This window comes from Macrobrachium rosenbergii, chromosome 3 (assembly GCF_040412425.1).
Source record: "Macrobrachium rosenbergii isolate ZJJX-2024 chromosome 3, ASM4041242v1, whole genome shotgun sequence".
NCBI lineage: Eukaryota > Metazoa > Arthropoda > Malacostraca > Decapoda > Palaemonidae > Macrobrachium > Macrobrachium rosenbergii.
In genome coordinates, this window is record NC_089743.1 from 42,437,884 (window position 1) to 42,450,256 (window position 12,373).

At 38.9% G+C, this 12,373-nt stretch overlaps 1 protein-coding gene and 1 long non-coding RNA gene across 8 annotated transcripts in view; one reads left to right on the forward strand and one right to left on the reverse strand.

Moving 5' to 3' along the window:
• Positions 1–12,373, forward strand: part of LOC136854753 (uncharacterized) — an 89,756-nt gene that overhangs the window by 56,049 nt on the left and 21,334 nt on the right. Inside the window, exon 4 of one of the 4 annotated variants that reach the window (XR_010857779.1) lies at positions 3,621–5,136. The exons of 2 other annotated variants lie outside the window; for them this stretch is intronic. This is a non-coding gene — a long non-coding RNA (uncharacterized lncRNA). Of the gene's footprint in view, positions 1–3,620; positions 7,791–12,373 lie in introns of those variants that run through there. One more of the 4 variants, XR_010857789.1, reaches the window with a different exon arrangement.
• Positions 3,906–12,373, reverse strand: part of LOC136854726 (calcitonin gene-related peptide type 1 receptor-like) — a 1,171,018-nt gene continuing 1,162,550 nt past the window's right edge. For all 4 annotated transcript variants that reach the window (XR_010857777.1, XM_067131316.1, XM_067131323.1 and 1 more), the window contains one exon: positions 3,906–4,190. Coding sequence is in view for 3 of the 4 variants with exons in the window: in XM_067131316.1 (XP_066987417.1) it covers positions 4,113–4,190 (78 nt within the window). In the remaining variant the exon portion in view is untranslated. The remainder of the gene's footprint in view (positions 4,191–12,373) is intronic.

The window sequence follows — 12,373 nt, forward strand, 5'->3', positions numbered from 1 at the left end:
AACACTTGGCAGGCTGCTGCTGCAAACAGTTTGTGTAGTGCAGTTATGGGATCTTCTGATCTCCAAATATTTAAGCATGGAGTAAAATTCCTTCCTGCTCTTATGCTGATGTCTCCTGAATTTCAGGTGTATCGGTTTTATTTCCTATCCCCTCATATTTATTTATATATATCTCACCTTTTCCTATAACTTATGTTTCTCTGCTGGCTGATTTCCTTTGGGCACCCTCTTGGATTAATAGTCTGTTACTCCTGTGCATAAGGGTTTTCAGTCGATGATTTAAGGAAAGAAAGCTAGTATCTGGTTAAATCATCAACTGATGGGTTCAGACTGACAGAAGGAAAGATAAAGATATCCAAATGTCTTGGGTGCTGCTGGAAGGCATTATCCAAGGTAGCCTTGGGTCTAAAATGGAAGAGCAGGACACCAGGAGCTTCCTGCAACTGTGTGGCAAACAGGTATATTACTAGAGTTCACCAACGCTTGAAAAGCCTTTCCCTAGCAAGAAAATTGGGTCAAGTCTGTCCCAAATGTGTGCCTATTAGTGCACGATGTACCTGGCTAACATGTCAGTGGTATGGCAAACTGCCCACTTGCACATCTGCTTCACCAACTGACTGAGGCAAAGATAAACTGTAACCATGTTTGTTGATGTATGCAATTGTAGGGATGCACACTGCTTGCATTTCCATGATGTTGTGCAGATGAGGCTAGTCCTTTGTCCACATTCCTAAACCAGATGGCCCATTGAGGGTGCACCCCATCTATTTGATGTAGAACAGAATTTTCAAAGGAGGAAGTTCAAGGAAATGTTCATGAGAAGGTTCCAGTCATCCAGCCACCAAGCAAAGTCCTCTCACACTCCTGCTCAAGGGCATGAGCTGGAGGGAAGGTTGCTTTAGATTGACCAGTGTAGCTGCCGTTGTCACTAAAGTAAGCACAAGTGGAGGCATCTGTGCAGAACGAGCTTCTCCTAATATGACAGGTGACTGAGGACTATCTGCCAAAGCTAAGTTGGCTGTTGCTGTTGCAACAGGACCTGTGCTGAAACCCCCGTGAGCTGGATTATGCAAGAGTTTGACAGAAAGAATCACTACTGCAGTATCTATCAGCATGCCCAGGTACTTTGCTTGTGACTTGGGCTTGAACTCCTCAGCACCCCCTTCTCTCATTCTTTCCTTTAACCTCTTCCTGGAGGGGAGGCTGAAAGGGCTGGGAAGATTCCTGGCCCATTCTATAGGAAGATGTCTTTGGTCCGTGGTGTAGTTTTGTGGAAGTGAGGCCCCTCTTGACACAGCAGGCATGGCTGCGGTTCCTTTTATTGCTCCACAGCACTTAAAATTGTTTGACTATCAAAGCACCTTTTCTTCACTGCTGTCTGTTTTTCAGGAAGTATTAAAGAGGAACCCAAGGCTGATCCGTTCCACGACTACTCTCAGCTGAACTCGTCAGAAGAGCAAAGAAATAGTCAAAGCTACTCGTGGAATGACAGCAGTGGGAAAGGATCTTACTCAATCTACTGGGCAGCAAGTTATCTTTTAATCTGCAGATCAGACTGCTAACCGATTCAAGACACCACAAGCGAGCAGCAACCACAGCAGTTGGAATGACTGCTTTTCTGTACTGAGTGCACCCTAGTGTATGCTCTATTGATGAGGTGGGCTTTACAAAGTAGTAGTGATTGCTCACGACAAACCAAATGATCTCTCTGTCCTTACACTACCTGAAGGGGTTCTGAAGAAGAAGAATCCACAGACCATAATAGATTTCCAAAATGAGTTTGATTCTCTCCAAAAAGGCTGACACCAGTTTGCCCTGGTTAAGTGTGCTCTTACTGTAGGCATAAACTGTCAGACCTAGTGATACAGATCACTGAAGAACAATTTGAGGTTGACTTGTAACCAGTTGAAATGATTTACATTCTTGTGGACTTTCATATGACTGGTTGAAACCAAACTATTATGCTGTCGTGCATGTGCACATCTTAAGCCATGGACGAACCAGGATCACCCCAAGTGTGTGCATGATCACATGTGCATGGCTAGCCACATTCTGCATGTGAACCCTCTTTTACATGTGCATGATCCAGGGATGGTGTACATATACATTTGGAGTTCTGGAGAAACCGGACACCATCTGACGGCTCACAAAAATCAAGTTTCATATAGGCTGACACATTGTTTTTGTAGAGCAGCATGAGCCAGTGATCATACATGCACCTAACAAGTAAGAGTGAAATGTTCTATGCATACCTTGGTAGAGGTAAGACCAGGGAAAGCCTGAGACAGCCCACATATTTCAGATGAAAACAGGAGACTTGGCTCATGAGCACACTCAACTGCACCCTTCCTCAACTGTACCCATGGAGTGATGTCACCTTCATGTGAGTGAATGTTGTCGCCAACCACTGAAGAAGGAAGGCACTTACTCGATGTCTGATGGAACTACTTGTGAGGGGGGCTTTTGAGACCACTAGATGTCTGATGGAACTACTTGTGAGGGGCCTTTTGAGACCACATTTTTCTTCTTCCCATAGAAGGAAAAACAGGCAGAAGGCGACAAGGAAGAACAACTCAACAATGAGGAGGAAGAGGAAAAAGAAGATATGCTCTGGCATTTCTTCATCACACTCCATCCACTGATCTCACTCCCTTCAGGAAGCAATATCAAAAGAGCATAGCTTGTACTTGATACTGTGAGGGTATCCCCACTGGTAAGACAGTTGCCACAGGTGTTGGGGTTCCTAAGCAGAAACAGCAGCAGGAATAGTAACAAAAGATGGATTGCTCATCTCACCTAGGGAGAGCTTGGCATGCCCAGCTGGGTAATAACTGTTGGGGAATGAGAGCTGGTCACCTGCCATTGTGAGTATAACCCCTCTTAGGAGCTGAAATAATTTAGCAGTAAAATAGGCAGATTAAGCCGTATTGAAGACACTGGTGAATATCTTTTGGCCTTCCTCTGCTGCTGCCAAAGGAGACAATGGTAGTTGACGGCAGGTCAAAGGGGGTTTTGTCCCCATTTACTCATCTCTGACCAGATAATTACCTCAAGTTTCAGTGATAGATTCCGACTTGAGCTGAGGAATACTTCCGTATGATTTGTGATAGTTTGTATTCCCATAGGAATATACTTAGACTTGGTAATAATAATCTTGTTCATCTAATTTAGTACATCTACATCTAAGATTACCAGTATCATCGTTATCTACCATATGCTAAAGAGGTATTGCAGAACAACACACACCAAACACCGCAACACCACCTAGTGTTGCTGCAAGAAAGCTCTCTTCTTTTATCTTGTTATAAAACTTCAAAGCATGTAGTCCAGTATTTATAAACAGCATCTGACACCTGGAGGCAGGACCCTGATTAGCTTGACAGAACCCTCAATGTCTGTAAAAGTCTTGAGTTATTATAGAAGGAAAACTACTTACGACAGTAAAAACTCTTTTTTTCCCACGGCAACATGATTTTCAGAAATAATTTTGATTGGATTTTATCTTATTTTCAGTATTTTGCCCACACATGAATTTTTCGTCAACACACACACACACACACAACATCTATGTTTATGAAGTGGAAGCGTCTTTTTTAACATCTAGGTTTCATTTCTTTCAGACTCTGAGGACAGTCACACCTACTTCCTTTCCAAAGCAAGCTTGCGAGAGAAATGCTATGTTATGTGGCAAACTTATCATCTAAGAGTATGTGCAAAGCCTCATAATGCTCGCTGATAAAAAGCTGAATTATGTTAAACTCAATGCAGTATGATCTACACACATTTGATTTTTTATGCATTTCTGAAGCACTTCTTTACTCAGACTATGTAGATGTCATGCTTAATGTGCTTCCCTACGTCAGTTCAGAAATAGTCACTCTGAAAAAGCATTAAAACACCACAAATATGATTTGATTGAACTATTTTTTTTAGCTTGGTTTACCAGGCCCACGTAAAGAGTTCTAAATGGCGTTAAGCAGTATGTCAGTCAACACTCAAAATATCGACAGTTCGACAAAATCATCATTGCTATGGCACTGTTTGTGGCTCAATTGTTCATACAGCATCCACAGTCCTTCGGAATCGGATGAGCAAGACGTTGAAGGAGCAGCTTAGACATCATCACCCTCGATGGTAGTTCCGTAATTTGTCACCGTGGTATTTCCATCCGCCATGCTGGACTTCATGTACTGAAAGAATCAACAGACATTGTCATCAGCTGGCGTTTGTGGTAATGTGCCTAAACCGTCAAATAATAATAAAAACCTAAGTTAAAATGATGATAGTAACACTTACAAATAGATGGAAAAGGACTGATTTGATAAAATATTATGACCTTGAATTACAAAAATCTAGGCTTGTTAGTAAGAATGCAAAATGAAAGTAGTGACTTGAACGGTAATTAAAAGGCTTCTTTATACTCTCGGTGCCTACCTTTGGTTTCAGTGGGAACGTTCATTATAAGGGTTTGCAAAAGGAACTGCGGGGTTACAATGCAGGTGGTGAAATGTACAAGTGCTAAGACATGCAGGAGCGTTCAGCACAAGAGAACAAGACCTGACTTGAGGGACAAACAGCGAGATGCAACTGCGCATAACGCATTCCAAAGTGTGTTTTATTTGGTTCTTTCTCAGTAAGATGAAACTAACTGTCATGAACGGATAGTTGGTTGTGAAAGTAATAAAATTTACTCACTGTCTACCAAGCGACTTTGACACAATCGTGTTTATACTCGCTAGCACGCGCGCGCACACATACGCACACGTGCATAAGTGACAAAAGTCCATACCCACACACAAATAATTCATTTGATATATACTTTGATTTAAGGTGATAATACATAATCCACCGACATATTAAAATTTAATTTATAAATCTACGGTAATTATGGTGAATTTTAAATTACATAGGTTACTTACTGTACCATATTTGTGGAATAGTTCTCCACTATTTCAAGACCATAAGCAAAATATTGTCCACCAATGGTCATCTGTTAAGCTGGGTGGAAAATAGCCAGTTTTATCTGAACTAGAGAATTTTGTGACTGAGAAACATTACACTAAAATCTGTAATGTTTTGTAACACAAGCAACAAGCAAATGTAACAAGTGTCTCATAATAAAATTAATGAGTTAAATTTGTTAGTAGGTTTCTTTGTCAAGTAGTTAACTGAATCTTTCTCAGGTCAGCAGTCTTAACTGTTGCAAACTTGGCCAGAAGGTAAAGATATTTTTCCAGACATATATTTATAGTGATTAACTTTAGTAATCACGTTTGGGCATTCCCGCCATTCTTAAAATCAAACACTGTGTCTGAATACCACGAACAAGTCACAGACTAGTCATCGACTGACTGTGAATCTTGTGCATAAATACAGAATGAACACAAATTCCATATGGCCCTCATCAAACATAATATTACAAACATAAAACTTAGCCTGACATTCAAAGTTCGTTGTTAGTTGATGTGTAACACACCTGAAACAAACTTTGAAGTTTTTGTTTTAAGGAAACACTGAGAAACTTATGTTTCTTTCAACCTCACTTACAATCAAATCATAGTTCTATACATTACCTACATGCACATAAAATATGAAAATTTGACATATGCGACAATCAGTGACATATGAAGCATGACTCAGATGCGACAATCATTGACATGAGTCGTGATTTAGATGCTACAGTCAAATAGGCAGTTTTGCAATATTCCTGATGACGACCAGTACAAGCGAAATACAGGCATGTGATACCTGTGAAAACCTTTATCAGTGCAAAAATGCAATTAATTTTACTTGCAGCTGATAAATACCAACACTGACTACAAGTAACCTGCCGACATTATCAGTTCAATAAGAATCCACACAGTTTTCTGAGGTCTTCAGGTTCGATCCAACTCAAAATACGGAACACAGAGTACGTAGGTTCCCATAATTCTTAGCTCTTCAGGTTCGATCCAACTCAAAATACGGAACACAGAGTACGTAGGTTCCCATAATTCTTAGCTCTTCAGGTTCGATCCAACTCAAAATACGGAACACAGAGTACGTAGGTTCCCATAATTCTTAGCTCTTCAGGTTCGATCCAACTCAAAATACGGAACACAGAGTACGTAGGTTCCCATAAGAATTACTTATCGGGTAAAGTAAAAATCATACTCACAAATAACAAGACTGACCTACTAGACATTGCCTATGGAAAGCAACAGACAATTTTAGAAATAACACACATTGTACGATGCTGAGTGATTGCCAAGACATTCCTAAAACCAAGACAAGACAATTTTCTAAGCAACTTAATATTGAACATTCGAGCTATTACAGTTATGTGGTCCCTAAGAACTAGTGGTTAAAGAACAGAAGAATTCCTTAGGAGTCCAAGAATATAATTTTCAGAAACTTTCAGACAAAAGCGCTTCTGATAAACTGACCCTTTATGTAGCAGAAAGGCTTTGAAGAAACAGAAGTAAGGATATACAAATTCAGGCCGCATCAACACACGTCACATGGAATAGAACTTTTTAGTGGAAAAGCCAATAAAAACATCTTTTGAGTACTGGCACAGTCTTGGTGGATAAGCCCAGCTAATAAATAAGTAGCCTACATTCACATCACAATTGTGACTGTCTCGTTCGCTGGCCAACTTCAATACCCAACAATTTTGTACCCACTCACTTTCAAAATAAGTTGAGGCTTGGGGTGTTAATGATTGTGAAGTATAGTCGAACACAGTAGTCAAACAAACAATTGAGTAGTTGCTGATGTGAGATGGAAGTTTATCAACAAAATATTATCAAGTAGGGAGCTCAGTTGTGGCAATAAACGGAGACACAGTGATTTCATCCATTACCTCAAAATTCAACCTTCCTAGCAACTCTATGTCAAGTGAGCGTATTTAAAACACATGAAACTTTTATTTACATTCAGACTTACTGAGGGGATAAACATTGGGGGCGGGGGGAAGGAGGGAGGAGGAATTCAACACCTAATGTGCCAATTTATCGGGCTTGTTCTCTCTGTGCTTGCAATTCATTCTCCAGACATGACAAGCTGCAAGTCTACATCGTACGTTCAAGCTCAAAGCGTGTTGGCATCTCAAGGGTGTGTAATGTAAAGTCTGATTGGTAAAGGGGGATGTTACTCGCACTCTGCGCCCCGAATATGCGTTAATTATACGCAAGTTCCTGACACTTAGTCACTTATTTAACATTTTTCTATGGCTTCAACAGATCAACCACAATACTTGGCACACTTCTTAAAAATCATCAGAGTCACTGTCAGTTAGCACTTAGGACCTATTCTACCCACCGGAATTGAATTTCTCTAAAATATCTACAGTACGATTAATTTCTTTTTAAAGCATCCGTGATGTACCATCTTTTACAGTCAGTATTGGGGCATTTCAGGCTGGTCACCCCCATATAAGGCCGTATTTAAAATCATGAAACCGACATACTTGTACTGTTTCATAGAGAAACTCAGAAACCCATGAAATTGCACCTCATTTATAATCCCCCTCGTACTCATTAAATGAGAAGATACAGCTGGGATGTACAATATCTATAACATTTAGTCAACTTGTCTTTAGTAAGGGAACAGCACATTAAAACATATTCTGTTTGTTACATGTATTATTTAATTCATGCACTAAGGGGATGACATTAAGCTTACTGTGTCTTCTGTTACTGTTTTTTGGGGATTAAAAGTGTAAATCAAATTATTAAAATATTTTAATCAGAATTACTGTCATTGATGCAGTCAAATTGAGACACTAATTCCTCAAGATGACTTTTTAACACCATAAGGAATTAATGCATGCAGTTTAAGTTTAGCAATTAATTAGTTTTCGTTAAAGGTGACATCCTTTCACAGTGATGCATGTTGTAAATAAAAAAATACAATTTAAAGTTTACTGTTGGTAACTTTTCTTTTGCAAACCAGTAATTAAATTCCACCTGTTCTTATCAGTGACGATCAGTCACACGTGATCTTTCACAATGAATAGCTTCTGGACCTTCAGAGACACAATCACACATGAGGTACATGACATGGGGTCCATCCATTGTCAGGTCTTACTGATCACTGAATGTAACACCAACACCTAAAGGGAATGTGATTTGTTTTACCCATGCAAATGAGGATACAAAGACAGATCGATTTTCTTGTGTGTAAGTCTTGGTGTGTTGTTAGAAAATACACCTGGAATCCTTTAGCATTGCAGGGGAATGCTGTCTTCATCGTTAGAGGGAATGGCACTAGATTGAATTTTTGTAGGGACATATTATATTATATTTATATTCCAGGAGGGAGTCACAACGGTCAGGCATTTGGCGTCCCGTCAGTCCGAGGAATAAACCTGGACTATTTTAAACTACCCTGACAAAAGTGGAGAGATTAATTATTATTATTAAAGAACAAGGCTGGCGTTTATCTTACAGTATCTAACGCATTAAAACACTTGTTTTCAGCTCCCGTTAGAACTGAGCTAACCAGGACCATCTTCAGAACCCCAGAATACTTTATATTATTGCTCCCGTATTTTCAAAGTGTTTTAAATGTATTTTATCAACATACCAAATTGACACACAAGAAAATGGTCTTACTTTATCCTCATCTATAAAGAACGTGACTGTTCTTCACAGTGTTCACCCATGCAAATGTTATGATAGCACGCCTGTTCACTGGCTGTGCATTCATGTGCCGACAGCTGTGCAATAATCCAATTTTTCTTTCGCCCAAAGATAAAATCAAGAGATACAAACAAGAAGGCACAGAGTGAATCAACTCCACGATTTCATCATCAGCTCTAATACCAGTGGAACATCAGTCAAAGTGGAATGTACTTTATATCTTTTCGCCACACACACACACACACACACAAAACGTTTGCTAAAAGAACTTCCACTTTTATATTTGCCAGTCTAGGACCTGCTCCGGGACTGGTTACCAGTCCCATGCTTTGTGACTGCTGTAGTCCATGCTAATGGACTATGGGGAATATATATATTTTGGGATGAAATTCAGAATGAATGGTTGCGCAGACATCCTCCTGATCTTAGCTTGGGCTATAACGTGACATGCCTGAGTAAATTCTACCATCCTACCTTAGTTATGTGAAGCAGACGGACATAAAGTAGGATGCCCATTAAACGTGTCCATCTAGAATGTGGCATGCAGTAGAAAACAAGGGCAGGTTGAGCAGAGGAGAAAAAAATGAGGAGAAAAGAGGAGGTCGAGTAAATGGGAACGGCTGTAAAACTGTAAATAATGTGAGGGGCGAGTAGGCGGAAGGGAAGAGGAATAATGTAAGGGAAGAGGAGACAGCAAGGGGAGAGAATAATGTATTGGGAGAACGGACTGGGAGGGAATAAAATGAAGGAAAGGGAAATAACTAACAGGCAACTACAACGAGGAAAATAAAATCGAACCAGAGAGAGAGAGAGAGAGAGAGAGAGAGAGAGAGAGAGAGAGAGAGAGAGAGAGAGAGAAACCAGACAGCTGTGGAACTATGACTGAAGATCACAGAATCAAAGGGTGTGTCCACACTACAATAAAACATGTTGTTAACATGTTGACGACTTATTGCATACATATTACTAACAGATTTAAAACCAAAGACAGTAAGTGAAGAACAAATCTTTGGCAAATGCTGGATAACAGTGAGTAGCACCAGTTAGGATTACTAAGGGGTCATCAACTTGTGTCTAACCTGTTCGTGATGTGTGTGATAAGTTCTCAATGTGTATTAGTGACAGGTTGAAAACAAGTCGACGACCATAAGTGGAGAACAAATCTTTGGCCAAAGCTGGATAATCGTATGAAGCATTGGTTAGGACTACTAGTGAGTTGTCAACTTGTATTCAACTTGTTTGTGATGTGTGCAGTAGGTTTCCAATATGTTTATGACACGTTTTACAGTGGTGTGGACTCATCCTAACAAAACACTAAACTAACGAAGCAGGAGGTACAAAGGAAAGAAATGAGCAAGCAAGAGAACAGAAATTTTAAAAAACCATAAGAGGGGTTAAAACTGTCTTTCAGCACCCCCCCCTAAAAAGATAAAAAAAAAATGGGTCAGGTTAATGTGTACACTATTTAAGCCTGAATAACACCTTTAAAGAAAATATCGCCAAGTGGAGAGTGGTTGGAGGTTGGAATAGGACAAGGTGAGAAATGAAAAAAAAAAAGTCATAGCAAAGAAAACTACAGATTTCGTTTTGTATTTGTGTTCTGAGAGAGCAAGACCACAGTCTATTAATAGGAGCTCTCTCGCGCATAACCTTCGTACTTCCAAGCGGAACTACCTACGTTAAAACTACACACAATCTACTGCAAAAAAGAAGGCGTGACTATTACTAATAAAAGCATGAAGTACAATTACGCAGCAGGAACAGTTATGGACGAATGGAAAGGACAAGCAGCTAAGTACGATGCGTCAAAAAACGAACTACCAATACAGCATACGCAAGAGAAGATGAACCACTGCATTTTAATGATCCTGGTAATGAAAAAAAAATAATAATAAAAATAAGAAGTTGGACCCCATTAGAGAAAAGTTACTCAGAACCTCTGACAACTTTATCAAGATTTCTGGGAAGTACTGCAGTGCCAATCACAGGGTACAGACCACCAGCTTTACTGTAGAGCCGACAGTCTTGCCAAAGAAACAGAACAAAAACGACTACTTCGCATACGGCAAAACACAAAGCGAACGAAAGGAAGTTGGTATGGAGAAGTGAAGAGGAAGAAAGTTTCTTTTTTATTAAAGAGTTACCCAGCAAGAAGGGATGGTTTGAACAGCGTGTAACGGGTTGTGAGGATTCAGAAGAAAACGGGAGTGGGGCGAGCACCATAGAACCAAGTCTGGCTGAGCAAGAGACAGCTGGAAGAAATTCACATTAGATGTAGACTGAAGGGGAAGGGGAAAGGCAAAGGCAAAGGGTAAGGGAAGGGGGGGGTGGAATAAAGGGGTGGATAGGAAGAGGAGGAATGAAGGAGAGACTGGAAGGTGGGATAATAATGGTACAAAAGCAAATTTTGTTTAGAATACAATAAATGGAAAGAGAGAAGGAGAGATCATACAACCTTATGGTTAATTTCCTAATCCTTTTCAGTCACTAATGATGCTTTTGGTTTTACTTTATTCAAACTCAAATATATATATATATATATATATATATATATATATATATATATATATATATATATATATATATATATATATAATATATATATATAAACCTACATAAAACTTACATACTAAAAAAAGTTTTTCCAATTCATATAAATGAAACCAACATAATTTCTCCAAATCTCTCCCTTTCTCCCTTCGCGACAGACAACTAAACGAATATAAAATACTATGAAATATGTAATTTATTGCCGACACTTAACTATAAGTAGGAAAAGTAAGGAAAGAAAAAGGTTTTGCAAGACCAAAAAATACAGCGAGATGAAAAAATGTACACCTTAGAATGGCAAAAACAGAGAAGTGGTAGTAAAAAAAAAACATTCAGAGAACAATTCCATTTACAAATAAGTAAAAAATGGTTGAAATCCCACACATACATTAAAAATATTCCATCTTCATGGAGGGATTAAAGGTCTATGGCTACAGACTATCGACAATAAAAACAACAAGAGTAAACTATGATTAAATATCTAAAAAAACACATTTCAAGTTTCATATAATTTTTGTTCTATCAACCAGTCTGAATAAGGATTAAAACACAATCTCAGAAATTCAACTCTACCAATTATTCTGGGAGATAACATGAACACGCCTATACTGTGGCGTTTGTGTATCTCAAATTTTATTATTTGTGGCATTTTAAATATTTTACATTTTAATGAGATCTTGTTAACTATTCAGCATCGTGTTTGCCTGAAAACGGCTGAATATGGATGGTATAAAAATGTTAAACAGCAGTGAAATGTTGTATACATGTTAGTCTAAATAAACACAATGATTTCTTAGGGGTCCCAGGCAGACAAAACAAGAAAAAAAAGATGAAATTTCAAGAAATTAAAAAGATAAAAACCATTATTCCGCACAAAAACATAAAATTCACAATCAAAACGAAAATATTAAGACGAAAATCCTATGACTAACAGAACAGAGCGGTCGCTGTCGAGGTAAAATACCGCTTCCGCAAAGTGGGAGTTGGTCTGAAAAGATAGTACGGATGGCTCGAATGAACTCTTCACCCTTTTCGCGTTAATTTGAAACGGGAGTTAAGAAATTTAAGGGAATAATTCTGTTCCTCTTATCGCGTCTGTTTAGTGGTATCCATGAAAGATTTTGTGGTTATCTGAGTACAAGTATTATGTAATCCATACAACACAAGTTACTTGAAACCTGAACACATCAAAATCAGCA